The sequence below is a fragment of the Bombina bombina genome, chromosome 2 (assembly GCF_027579735.1).
Source record: "Bombina bombina isolate aBomBom1 chromosome 2, aBomBom1.pri, whole genome shotgun sequence".
NCBI classification, from domain to species: Eukaryota; Metazoa; Chordata; class Amphibia; order Anura; family Bombinatoridae; genus Bombina; species Bombina bombina.
In genome coordinates, this window is record NC_069500.1 from 1,383,991,847 (window position 1) to 1,384,006,831 (window position 14,985).

At 37.5% G+C, this 14,985-nt stretch overlaps 1 protein-coding gene across 1 annotated transcript in view; it reads right to left on the reverse strand.

The window, feature by feature from the left end:
* Positions 1 to 14,985, reverse strand: part of DDRGK1 (DDRGK domain containing 1) — a 455,714-nt gene that overhangs the window by 425,651 nt on the left and 15,078 nt on the right. The window contains exon 2 of the mRNA XM_053704314.1: positions 12,767 to 12,922. Within this exon, the coding sequence (XP_053560289.1) occupies positions 12,767 to 12,922 (156 nt within the window). The remainder of the gene's footprint in view (positions 1 to 12,766; positions 12,923 to 14,985) is intronic.

A 14,985-nucleotide genomic window follows, 5' to 3' on the forward strand; every position in this document is an offset into this window, starting at 1 on the left:
TTTGTTCCGATGTAGACAAATAAGCCCTGGCGGTAAAGGGTTAAATTCAACGCGCATTTGCGCATTGCGATAGTGCAACCTCAGAGCTCTGGCAAATAGTTTTGCAGGGGATTTAAAAAAAAAAAAAAAGAAAAAACATAATTTATGTAAGAACTTACCTGATAAATTAATTTCTTTTATATTAGCAAGAGTCCATGAGCTAGTGACCTTTGGGATATACATTCCTACCAGGAGGGGCAAAGTTTCCCAAACCTCAAAATGCCTATAAATACACCCCTCACCACACCCACAAATCAGTTTAACGCATAGCCAAGAAGTGGGGTGATAAGAAAAAAGTGCGAAAGCATAAGAAATAAGGAATTGGAATAATTGTGCTTTATACAAAAAAATCATAGCCACCACAAAAAAGGGTGGGCCTCATGGACTCTTGCTAATATGAAAGAAATGAATTTATCAGGTAAGTTCTTACATAAATTATGTTTTCTTTCATGTAATTAGCAAGAGTCCATGAGCTAGTGACGTATGGGATAATGACTACCCAAGATGTGGATCTTCCACGCAAGAGTCACTAGAGAGGGAGGGATAAAATAAAGACAGCCAATTCCGCTGAAAATAATCCACACCCAAAACAAAGTTTAAATCTTATAATGAAAAAAACTGAAATTATAAGCAGAAGAATCAAACTGAAACAGCTGCCTGAAGTACTTTTCTACCAAAAACTGCTTCAGAAGAAGAAAACACATCAAAATGGTAGAATTTAGTAAGAGTATGCAAAGAAGACCAAGTTGCTGCTTTGCAAATCTGATCAACCGAAGCTTCATTCCTAAACGCCCAGGAAGTAGAAACTGACCTAGTAGAATGAGCTGTAATCCTTTGAGGCGGAGTTTTACCCGACTCGACATAAGCATAATGAATTAAAGATTTCAACCAAGATGCCAAAGAAATGGCAGAGGCCTTCTGACCTTTCCTAGAACCGGAAAAGATACCAAATAGACTAGAAGTCTTCCGGAAAGTCTTAGTAGCTTCAGCATAATATTTCAAAGCTCTAACTACATCCAAAGAATGCAATGATCTCTCCTTAGAATTCTTAGGATTAGGACATAATGAAGGAACCACAATTTCTCTACTAATGTTGTTAGAATTCACAACCTTAGGTAAAAATTTAAAAGAAGTTCGCAACACTGCCTTATCCTGATGAAAATTCAGAAAAGGAGACTCACAAGAAAGGGCAGATAATTCAGAAACTTTTCTAGCAGAAGAGATGGCCAAAAGAAACAAAACTTTCCAAGAAAGTAATTTAATGTCCAATGAATGCATAGGTTCAAACGGAGGAGCTTGAAGAGCCCCCAGAACCAAATTCAAACTCCAAGGAGGAGAAATTGACTTAATAACAGGTTTTATACGAACCAAAGCTTGTACAAAACAATGAATATCAGGAAGATTAGCAATCTTTCTGTGAAAAAGAACAGAAAGGGCAGAAATTTGACCTTTCAAGGAACTTGCAGACAAACCTTTATCCAAACCATCCTGAAGAAACTGTAAAATTCTCGGAATTCTAAAAGAATGCCAGGAAAAATGATGAGAAAGACACCAAGAAATGTAAGTCTTCCAGACTCGATAATATATCTTCCTAGATACAGATTTACGAGCCTGTAACATAGTTTTAATCACAGAGTCAGAGAAACCTCTTTGACTGAGAATCAAGCGTTCAATCTCCATACCTTCAAATTTAAGGATTTGAGATCCTGATGGAAAAAAGGACCTTGCAACAGAAGGTCTGGTCTTAACGGAAGAGTCCACGGTTGGCAAGAGGCCATCCGGACAAGATCCGCATACCAAAACCTGTGAGGCCATGCTGGAGCCACCAGCAGAACAAACGAGCATTCCTTCAGAATCTTGGAGATTACTCTTGGAAGAAGAACTAGAGGCGGAAAGATATAGGCAGGATGATACTTCCAAGGAAGTGACAATGCATCCACTGCTTCCGCTTGAGGATCCCTGGATCTGGACAGATACCTGGGAAGTTTCTTGTTTAGATGAGAGGCCATCAGATCTATTTCTGGAAGTCCCCACATTTGAAAAATCTGAAGAAATACCTCTGGGTGAAGAGACCATTCGCCCGGATGTAACGTTTGGCGACTTAGATAATCCGCTTCCCAATTGTCTATACCTGGGATATGAACCGCAGAAACTAGACAGGAGCTGTATTCCGCCCATACCAGTATTCGAGATACTTCTTTCATAGCCAGAGGACTGTGAGTCCCTCCTTGATGATTGATGTATGCCACAGTTGTGACATTGTCTGTCTGAAAACAAATGAATGATTCTCTCTTTAGAAGAGGCCATGACTGAAGAGCTCTGAAAATTGCACGGAGTTCCAAAATATTGATTGGTAATCTCACCTCCTGAGATTCCCAAACCCCTTGTGCTGTCAGAGACCCCCAAACAGCTCCCCAACCTGTCAGACTTGCATCTGTTGAAATTACAGTCCAGGTCGGAAGAACAAAAGAAGCCCCCTGAACTAAACGATGGTGATCTGTCCACCACGTCAGAGAGTGTCGTACAATCGGTTTTAAAGATATTAATTGAGATATCTTTGTGTAATCCCTGCACCACTGGTTCAGCATACAGAGCTGAAGAGGTTGCATGTGAAAACGAGCAAAGGGGATCGCGTCCGATGCAGCAGTCATAAGACCTAGAATTTCCATGCATAAGGCTACCGAAGGGAATGATTGTGATTGAAGGTTTCAACAAGCTGAGATCAATTTTAGAAGTCTCTTGTCTGTCAGAGACAGAGTCATGGACACTGAATCTATCTGGAAACCTAAAAAGGTTACCCTTGTCTGAGGAATCAATGAACTATTTGGTAAATTGATCCTCCAACCATGATCTTGAAGAAACAACACAAGTCGATTCGTATGAGATACTGCTAAATGTGAAGACTGAGCAAGTACCAAGATATCGTCCAAATAAGGAAATACCACAATACCCTGTTCTCTGATTACAGACAGAAGGGCACCGAGAACCTTTGTAAAAATTCTTGGAGCTGTTGCTAGGCCAAACGGCAGAGCCACAAACTGGTAATGCTTGTCTAGGAAAAAGAATCTCAGAAACTGATAGTGATCTGGATGAATCGGAATATGCAGATATGCATCCTGTAAATCTATTGTGGACATATAATGCCCTTGCTGAACAAAAGGCAGGATAGTCCTTATAGTTACCATTTTGAATGTTGGTATCCTTACATAACGATTCAATATTTTTAGATCCAGAACTGGTCTGAAGGAATTCTCCTTCTTTGGTACAATGAAGAGATTTGAATAAAACCCCAGCCCCTGTTCCAGAACTGGAACTGGCATAATTACTCCAGCCAACTCTAGATCTGAAACACATTTCAGAGATGCTTGAGCCTTTGCTGGATTTACTGGGACACGGGAAAGAAAAAATCTCTTTGCAGGAGGCCTTATTTTGAAGCCAATTCTGTACCCTTCTGAAACAATGTTTTGAATCCAAAGATTGTGGATTTGATCCAAATTTCTTTGAAAAATCGTAATCTGCCCCCTACCAGCTGGGCTGGAATGAGGGCCGCACCTTCATGTGGACTTGGGAGCTGACTTTGGTTTTCTAAAAGGCTTGGATTTATTCCAGACTGGGGATGGTTTCCAAACTGACACCGCTCCTGTGGGTGACGGATCAGGCTTTTGTTCCTTATTGTGACGAAAGGAACGAAAACGATTATTAGACCTAAATTATCCTGTGGTAAAAAAGTTCCTTTCCCTCCAGTAACAGTTGAGATAATAGAATCCAACTGAGAACCAAATAGTTTATTACCCTGGAAAGAAAGGGAAAGCAAAGTTGACTTAGAAGACATATCAGCATTCCAAGTTTTAAGCCATAAAGCTCTTCTAGCTAAAATAGCTAGAGACATATACCTGACATCAACTCTAATGATATCAAAGATGGCATCACAAATAAAGTTATTAGCATGTTGAAGAAGATTAATAATGCTATGAGAATTATGATCTGTTACTTGTTGCGCTAAAGCTTCTAACCAAAAAGTTGAAGCTGCAGCAACATCCGCTAAAGATATAGCAGGTCTAAGAAGATTACCCGAACATAAGTAAGCTTTTCTTAGAAAGGATTCAATCTTTCTATCTAAAGGATCCTTGAAGGAAGTACTATCTGCCGTACGAATAGTAGTACGTTTAGCAAGAGTAGAGACAGCCCCATCAACCTTAGGGATGGGACATCTTGCAATATGTAATAGAAAAAACAACATATAAAGCAAAATTGATCAAATTCCTTAAATGACAGTTTCAGGAATGGGAAAAAAATGCCAGTGAACAAGCTTCTAGCAACCAGAAGCAATAAATAATGAGACTTAAATAATGTGGAGACAAAAATGACGCCCATATTTTTTAGCGCCAAAAAAAGACGCCCACATTATTTGGCCCCTAAATGCTTTTGGCGCCAAAAAGGACGCCACATCCGGAACGCCGACACTTTTGGCGCAAAAAAACGTCAAAAATGACGCAACTTCCGGCAACACGTATGACGCCGGAAACAGAAAAAAAAATTTGCGCCAAAAAAGTCTGCGCCAAGAATGACGCAATAAAATGAAGCATTTTCAGCCCCCGCGAGCCTAACAGCCCACAGGGAAAAAAAAGTCAAATTTTAAGGTAAGACATTTTTTTATTTATTCATATGCATTATCCCAAATATGAAATTGACTGTCTGAAATAAGGAACGTTGAACATCCTGAGTCAATGCAAATAAATGTTTGAATACATATATTTAGAACTTTATATAAAAGTGCCCAACCATAGCTTTAGAGTGTCACAGAAAATAAGACTTACTTACCCCAGGACACTCATCTACATGTAGTAGAAAGCCAAACCAGTACTGAAACGAGAATCAGTAGAGGTAATGGTATATATATATATATAAGAGTATATCGTCGATCTGAAAAGGGAGGTAAGAGATGAATCTCTACGACCGATAACAGAGAACCTATGAAATAGGCAATACTCTCCTCACATCCCTCTGACATTCACTGCACGCTGAGAGGAAAACCGGGCTCCAACCTGCTGCGGAGCGCATATCAACGTAGAATCTAGCACAAACTTACTTCACCACCTCCATAGGAGGCAAAGTTTGTAAAACTGATTTGTGGGTGTGGTGAGGGGTGTATTTATAGGTATTTTGAGGTTTGGGAAACTTTGCTCCTCCTGGTAGGAATGTATATCCCATACGTCACTAGCTCATGGACTCTTGCTAATTACATGAAAGAAAAGAAAAAAAAAAGTGTCACAAAAAACACATCAAAAATACATTTAAAAAGTACAGTTACACTCATAACAATACTATCTAATAAAATAATTTAAAAATAAAACAAAACTGCACAAAAGTTATAAGGGCTCAAAGATATGAGATTTCAGGTGTTAAAAAAACCCAAAAGGCAGACAAAGGGTTTAAACATGGAGATACACACATATACATGTCTAAAGAATATATAAAGGGGGATTTCGTCTCTTCTTTCTCAGTTATCCCTCCCGATCCCCCGTAAATAAGGTGCATGTGTGCATGTGTGGGGTGAAGAATTGGGCGGAACGGTATTGGAGGCGATCCAACAGTCTAAGTCACACATTAGAGTTATCTCCTGGCATCAAACTCTGTCTCCATAGCTCCCAGCTCATGCAATGAATCTTGATTTTATGGATAGCAGCGAAAATAGGACTCTCCATGGATTCCAGCTGAGCCATGATTGCCAGGACCTGAGACCACCCTGAGCCCTCGCCAAGACCTAGCCATAGCCAGTTTAAAAGCGGTAAACAGATAAACGCAGAGGTTAAGGATGTGTATTGGGAGCTTTTCAGGGAACATATGGAAAAGACCCTTTTGGGGATGACTCCCCCACTGAACGCCAAATCTTCTGCTGGATTTTAGGGCATTCCCACCACATGTGGACTGCTGTCCCAATGCGCCTGCATCCCCTCCAACATAGGGGAGATATATTGAACATTTTAGTCTATCGGTGCCATTTTCCAACATATAAACACATAATACATACACATCACCAGCAAAAAGATTATGACTCACTAGAGGCTCAGATGATGTTTAACATATTTTCTTTTTAGAAACAAAGTATTTTTTAATTTAAGTATTTACATTGTTTTGTTTAGACATAATGCTATAGACTACAGTATAGTGTAAATACAGTATAGCTTTTATATGCTCTGGGAAACAAAACAATGAGTGTGACTCACTTTATTGCTATATTCGCTTTATTGCGGTGGTCTGGAACCGAACCCGTAATATCTCTGAGGTGTGCCTGTACTGTCAGATAATATAAAGAAAACTGTTTATAAAAGTTATTTAGTTTTTCCCTCCAGTAGCTTAGGGCTACCAGTGAACTATCATTATATATAAATAAAAAATTAGTGCACTATCATTATATATAAATATAAAAATTAGTGAGAATAAAACTTTAAATGTCTGCCCATACTCATCTCATTTAAGCCCCCAGAGTTATTTTTGTCCAGACAAAATATCCCCACTGCAAACGGTTTGACCTATCTCCAAATATAGCAACTAAATAGAAGCACAACATGTAATAAACCCCCACACAAAACCTGCGTGCAAATTCAGCTCAGTCATACTCCAATGCTCTTAATCAAGGTTGTAGGAGAGAACTCTGCAATAATAAACAGCTATATGTTAAAAAATGTGCTATTTGCAACAGTAGCCAACAATGATAAAATACTCTATGGCCAAGATGTATCAAGGGGTCTCAGCCCAATCAGCTGCAAGTTTGCACGAGCGAGCCTGCAGTCAAGATTCAAGAAGCAGCGGTCACTGCGCAACTTTATTTAAAAATTACAATGGACAAGATAGGGAAAGGGGGCATGCTGCTTAGAAGCCTGTATCTCAGGCATCTAAGCAGCTACAGACCCACAGTTGGAAAGGTAATCACCTTTCCAACGGTATATGTCTTGGGGATCTGGGAAAGAAAAAAAATTGTAAAACTTTATTTTTTTTTAAATAGTAAAAAGCAAAAACAAAATTTGAATCCAGCTTAGCACTCAAAGGGTTAACCACTTGGGGTTAGATTACAAGTGAAGGTTCTAAATTATTGCGCTCCTGCAAACAAGCAAATTTGCCCATTTGCGGGAGCGCAATAATTAAAAAGCCATTACAGATCTCTGGGTAATTTTTTAGAAGTGCCCCAAAATGCCCTCCAAATAGAATGCATTATAGTTTTTTTATTAAAAAAGAATGTAGTATTTTTTTATTTTATTTTTTTAAATTAAAAACAACTGCACTAGGCAGTGTTTGGGCTTTAAAGTTGGTGGCAGTGGGGTGTTAGAAAAAAAAAAAAAACAGCACCGAAAAGTGCCTTTACATTGTGGTCTATGGGAACTGTGTGTTCCCATAGACCGCAATGTAATTAAAAATATGATATACATATATATTTATATAATAATATACATATATATTTATGTGTTAATATGTGTACATACACACATTAACACAAATATATATGTATATAATCATATACATTTAAAAATGCTGCCCATCGCTCCGCTTCTTACCCCCTTCGATGTGTGAAGGGGGTAAGAAGGAGCCAAAGGAGCCTATAGAAGTGTGGTCTCGTTAAGCGCGAGTTTGCATTTGCATTGCGATAAACTTGTAATACCAGTGCACATTATCGTGCGCTGGTATTACAAAGTGGAGTGCTAAAATCGCTTGCATGCAAGCAATATTTATCGCTCCACTTGTAATCTGGCCCATTAAAGGGGATATGAAACTCAAATTATTTCTTTCATGATTTAGAAAGAGCATGCAATTTTAAACAACTTTCCCATGTATTTCTATTATCTAATTCCCTTTGTTCTCTTGATATTATTTGTTGAAAAGCATATTTAAATAGGCTCAGTAGCTGCTGAATGCTGGCTGCACATAAACGCTTTGTGTGATTGGCTCACCCATTTGCATTGCTATTTCTTCAACAACGGGTATCTAAAGAATGAAGCAAATTCTGATTTATGAAATAAATATTTTGGGTTTCATGTCCCTTTAAGGATATGTTGTATGTACTAAACAAAAGTTTACAAATCGATGTAAAATGCATAAGTAATCAGAAGCCAAAGAATTTTTTTTTTTTTTTACACAGATTTTTATTTTAGGAGTTGCAACTTCTAGGATTTGTCAGGCCTTGAATTATGCTTAAAGGGTCATTAAACTAAAAAATGAATCCACCAGAAAAAAAAAAAAAAAGTTTCATTATTTCTTTACCTGCTTTTTATGCAATTCAACTCTAAAAAGTCAAAATTTTCCTCTCTCCTACATTTGTTCAGAACCTAAGAGCAAGCCCAACAATATTTCTGTTATCAAACATAGCTCGTTCTCTTGGCAACCTTTGTTGAAAAGTATACCTAGATAGGCTCACGAGCAGTAATGCATTGGTGTGAACGAACTGGTGATTGGTGGATACACACACACTTGCCTTTTGCTATTGGCTCACCACACGTGTCCCAGTAGTGCACTGCTGCTCTAGAACAGGATTTAACTTTGGTGTTGATTATTTGTTTATTTAACACAGTTATATGCAAAAAGCAACAGTCCAATAGTAAAAGAGCATTTCCTTTCTTGCACTATTAAGAGATATTAATCCAAAACATTTTCTTTAATGGTATAATTTTAAACAACTTTCCAATTCACTTATTTTATCTTATTTGTTTCATTCTCTTAGTATCCTTTGTTAAATAAGCAGCAATGCAGTACTGGAAATTAGCTAAAAAACAAAACAAACAAAATAATAGAAGTTAATTGGAAAGTTTAAAATTGCCTGCGCTATCTGAATCACGAAAGAAAAAAAAAATTGGGTTTCATGTCTCTAACAGTTAAAAGGGATATTAAAACTATTTTTTTTTTCTTGGTATCTTTATTTTAAAAAGTAGGAATGTAAGCTTAGAAGTCTGCCCATTTTTGGTTTAGAACACTGGGTAGTGCTTGCCGATTGGTGTCTACATTTAGCAAGCGCTACCTAGGTGCTAAACGAAAAATTACCCAGGTCCTAAGCTTAAATTATTGCTTTTCAAATAAAGATACCAAGAGAACTAATAAAAATTGATAATAGGAGTAAATTAGAAAGTTGCTGCTCTATCTGAATCATGAAAGAAAAAAATTGGGGTTTTATAACCCTTTAAAGGGATAGTAAACACCAAAAATGTTATTGTTTAAAAAGATGGAAAATCCCTTTGTTTACCATTCCCCAGTTTGGCAGAACCGACACAGTTATAGAAATATACTTTTTACCTCTGTAATTACCTTGTATCTAAGCTTCTGCCGATTGCCTCCTTATCTCAGATGGTTTCACAGCCTTGCATTTCAGGCAATTAGTGCAGACTCTTAAATAACTCCATGTGCATGAGCACAATGTTATTTATATGAAACACATGAACTAACGCTCTCTAGCTGTGAAAAACTGCTGAATGCATTCAGATGAGAGGAGGCCTACAAGAGCTTAGAAATTAGCATATGAGTCTACCTAGGTTTAGCTTTCAACTAATACCAAGAGAACAAAGCAATTTGGATGATAAAAGTAAATTAGAAAGTTGTTTAAAATCACATGCCCTATCTGAATCATGACATTTGGATGTAATTATCCCTTTAATGAATACCTTTTGCTGACATTATACAGCACAGCAAAAACTTGCGAAGAAAAACTTTAAATAGGCAAATATCCCCCCTGAGAATGAACTATTTAGATATCATGATGACAAATCTAAGCATCTGGAAGACTCATGTTTCCTTCTACAAAACAAACAACTTACCCACTCAGGCCCACTCAGCTGGAACTGATGAGCTCCACACATGGAAACTATGTCGCCAAACACAGTACAAATATTTTAGTTATTAGTAATTTGCAATGTAACAAATAGTAAAATTACTAGGAACAATGCAGTCAGGAACGTTAGTACAGAAATCTGTAGCTTCTGCAGTCACAGCAATAGCCGAAACTTACTCTAAATAAATAGACAACCTACACTGCACATAGAGACGCTGACACCGGACAAAACAGAATACCTGACGCCAGCAGTGTAAAAAAAAAAGGTTGTTTGACAGTTAATGTATGCGAGGTCATATTTAGAGAGCAGTAGAAAACTAGACATTTATTTTTAACCTTTTAAGAGCCATTGCTATGTTACACGTTAAAGGAACACTAGAGTGCAAAAATGACACCAATTCGTTAGCATGTGTAATTTTTACACTCATAAGGTGCCTGTCATTTTTACACTACTCACTGTGTGTTCAACCCTGCAAAGGGGCAGTGATGGTCCCAAGCATGAAACAGCCAGAGAGCGAATTGGCAGAAGCAGTCGCATAACCCTACCAATCCCGTGCTGTGTTCAGCTCGATAGCTGACATTTACCTATGTGTTCCACAGTGAGTAGTGCAATAATTGTATGTGCTAACGAATCAGAACATGGCATTGGAATTTACATTCACATGCTGTGTTAGATTTTAGTCTTCCCGATTAGTTCAGGGGAGCGTGGGGACACCGTATAAAGAAGCAGGGAGCCACGTGGCACAAAAGCATTGAGAGATCTTCAGACTACCTAATGTGTAGATGTCAACACAGGCCAACATACATTACATGTAACCTGCTGCAAAACTGCTTATCCGCATTATACTAAAGATTATCTTTAACAAAGGACTGAGTGATACAGATGTGAGTTACAACTGGCTTCAGTCCTGGTTAGGGACCTGGGCGACACATAAGCACAAACTACTTTATACTAGACACTAAAGAGGGCTTTAACCTACAGTAAATCTCTTACTAGCAAAAGGGGCTTGCTGCTATATATGTTTGTATTTGTTATATTTTTCAAATAAATATCCATACCCATCTCATTAAACAATGTATTACTGGGAAGTATTTATTGATATCCGAGCTTGACAGATTCAGGGGTCAGTAATTTTCAGCAGTTTTTTTAGTGCGAGTATTTGCCAAGTATGACTGGCTCCTAAGTTTCAAATAAAATGCGTTAATTCCTGTTTTAAATACATGACAGAAAGCCTGGGATATTATTGTCCCTCTGATAGTCAGCAGCACAGATTTACAAGGTTGTATGTGAAGAATAGTATTCATGATAACGTTTGTATGTATAGGAAACTAAAGTGACACAACAAAATGTTAACCCCTTCAGGATGCAGGCACATGTCCATAATCAAAACAAACATCCTTGCAGACAGGATGTCACATGAGCGTCACTGCGATCACGTGACTCCAAACGGACTGCCCGCGTTGTTAGGCACTTCCCCCAGTCGGATGCACCAGAGTTTTTATAAGGAGGGGAGAAGGACTCTGGCTCCTATATCTTTGAATTTTCTCCGTAAATTGATATAAAAATACCACTGTCTGTATCCTAAAAATATTTCTTGCTCCTAAATATTCTTACTGGTTCCTGAATTTTAAACAGATTTGTCAACCCCTGCTTTAACCCCTAGGTGCCATTAGGATATTCCATGCCGTCCTAAAATTTCTGGGCTTTAACACCTTTAGGATGGCATGGAATGTGCTAATGGCACCTAGGGGTTAAAGCAGGGGTTAACAAATCTGTTTAAAATTCAGGAACCAGTAAGAATATTTAGGAGCAAAAGATACTTTTAGGAGACAGACAGTGGTATTTTTATATCAATTTATTGAGAAAATCCAAAGATTTAGGAGCCAGAGTCCTGCTTCCCTCCTTATAAAAACTCTGGTGGATCCGACTGGGGGAAGTGCCTAACAACGTGGTCATTCCCTCAGGAGTCACGTTTAGAGTCATGTGATCCAGGACCTAAACACCAAACAGCTGATTTTACTGACCACCCAGCTAAATGTAAACCTAGATCAAGCTAAAATAAGTGATTATGTTTTCAGTGTTTGTTGCACAAATTAGCATTAAAGGGATATGAAACCCAATTTTTTCTTTCATGGTTCAGACAATACAATTTAATTCTATTATGAAATTGACTTCAGTCTCTTGGTATCCTTTGTTAAAGGAGCAGCAATGCAGCATATATACCAATTAGCAGCTAGCTACCAGTAATGCACTACTACTCCTGAGCCCACCTAAGAGAACAAAGCAAATTAAAAATTGCATTCTCTATCTGAATCATGAAAGGAAAAATTGGGGTTTTATGTCCCTTTTAATCAATTTATGTTAAATTATGCAATCAATTTGTACTTTGGATAAATTAAGTAACATTTATAAATAACAGATATAAATGTTAATTATAAATGTTATAATATTACAAAGTATTATACTGCCCCCTCCTGGTTACTCTTTTAATGTCACCCAGCTGGCGAAATTTGCTGTGTCGAACACTGATGCTGTTGTTCGTTCAGTAGAGTTTCTAAATATCACTAGCATAGTGCTGTTGTGAAGGGCGTTGCAAATCACTTATGATCACACTGGGTCTCTAATCTAATGGTCCACTATAGAGGATCATACAAAAAAAATGTTATAGTGATGCATCTTGTCGTTCCTGGTCACACACTTTATGTCCAAACAGAAGCTGATTGCAGTAAACGCTCTTGAGCGCTGTGATGTCACACGAAACATATTACTCAAAGAGAACTGTAACCCAACATTGTTCCGTACATTTAGAAAGTCTTATATGATTTAAATAAATACATGTTTACATCATTGTTTTATGCATTATTGAGTTAAACCTGCCCACGGCTATTTAGATATGCTACCAGCCCACAATGTACCTTCTGGTGCCTCCTCTAAGTGTTGAGCTCTTCTCTGCGCCATCATTCGGTTGACATTCCTCCTGCGTCTTGGCATCCCATCTGCACGCTCCTCTGGCACAGCTCGAGGTCTTGCCGCTGCGGCAACAGCCACATCTTGCTGGTGCTGCTGATCATCTAAAATTAAAACAAAATAGATGTAAAATAGGTTAATGACCTTGCACCCTCCAATTAGGAGACTTACTATACAAATCTAGCAATAAAAACAACCCTAAATGTTGCAGTTAAAACTGAGTTTCATTTGAGTATTAGGCAAGGTAACAGTACCTTACTAAAGTGGTTAGGATGACAGGTAGCTGCCTCATTAACAAATTATTTTGCGAGTGACGGTATTAAAGGGGATTCTAAAACTTCAAAACTTGAAATGTGCCTTTCAGTTTGAAATACTTTCATTAGCAAAAATTCTTCTTATAAACGTTGTTACTGTTTTTCTGCAGCATACGCACGTATCCTGTGAGGACCCATGCACCAGTAATTAAACTCTATGCATGCTCAGAGAAGTGGTGGTGTTGTGTATTGCTTCTGAAGACGTAATTTTTGTCATACAAGCTACTGCTCACCCTCTGAGGTTTAGTGTTTAAATACTGGTGCACAGCCCAAGCAGGATATGTGCGTATGCCACAGAAAACCTGTAAAAAATAAAAATGCTTATTTTTTAAATTGAAGTGCACCCATTTACATTTCATTTTTGTTATTTTTATATCTTTAATAATGCACTAAATATAAACCATGTCTGCTACTCAAGTACTGTGATGAACCACAGAGACTTGCCCTTTATTATACTCATTGATACCAATTACACTGAAGTACAACAGAAAATAATTATTCAGTATAGCAGATCAATCACTACAAATGCCTCCGTCCCAAAAAGTTAGTTGATAAAGAGTTCACTTGCACCGCCCGCCCTATGTTTGTATGGAAGTGCGCTCTTGAGCAGATTTATTCCAATCAGATAACACTGCAACTGCGCATGTGGATGAGATCCAACGTCTAATGTAAACTGTGAACAGCTAGTGATCCGATAGGAATAGATCAGCACAAGGTCACTTTTCCATAGGGCAGGTGGTGCAGCAAATAGAAAGAATGGGGTTTTTTGACAGAGAAGATTAATACAGCACATTACAAATTCTGTTTAAAAGAATGTTACTCTTAGAAACTAAATATAGATATAGATCTACATTACTAAATACATGTCATACAGTACAATGTGAAATTTACTTTACTGTAAGCCTTAGAAGCCCCCAAGAACCACTGTTCAGAAGACAATCTCCTCCTCTTTCAAATGATGTGTATATTGGGGATATAAAGTATAAGCATAAATTTAAAAAAATAAAGGATTAAAACACACATTTTGTTTCTAGGCACTTATAATAGGTCATCATGCTGAAAGGCCCTTATTTATATGAGATGAATAACCCCTTCTTTTTACTATAGAGTTAGGACACACACACACTTGTTTATTAAAATTGTAACTAAAAAAAATGCATTTTCTTCACACTTTTTGTTGCTGGTTTCTCACATGTCATGATATATACATAAAAGATTGCTATAGCAAGAATCTGCTGGGTCTCCTGAAAAAAAAAAAATATATATAATATATAATATTATAATTATAATATATGTGGGTTTCTCACTTAAAAATGGGCTACAGTAGCGCTTAAATGTGACCATTATCTAAAAACTGCAAAACAGCTCAGCACAGAGGTAGGGTTAACAGTTAAAGGGTTAAAAGGGATAGGAAAGTCAAAATTAAACGTGCATGATTTAGATAGAGCAGGTCATTTTAAGACACTTTTAAATTCACTTCTATTTTTAAAATGTGCTTCGTTCTCTTGGTATCCCTTGTTGAAAAAAAAAATATGCACATATCATACACTAGTGGGAGCTAGCTGCTAATTGGTGCCTGCACACATTTGTCTCTTGTGATTGGCTAACTAGATGTGTTCAGCTAGCTGCCAGTAGTGCAATCCTGTCCCTTTAATGTTAAAAAGTGAATGTAAACTCAGTCTGCATTGTAAACACAGCATTAAAATTGAAGTTAAAATACCTGCACTTTAATTAATAATTTTTTTAATAAATTTGTAATTACCGATTATTTTTGGTTTATATCGTTGCAATCGTACTTTTTATCATCCGCCCGCCATCTTGGATTATTGATTGACATTGTAGGCTTGATCTTG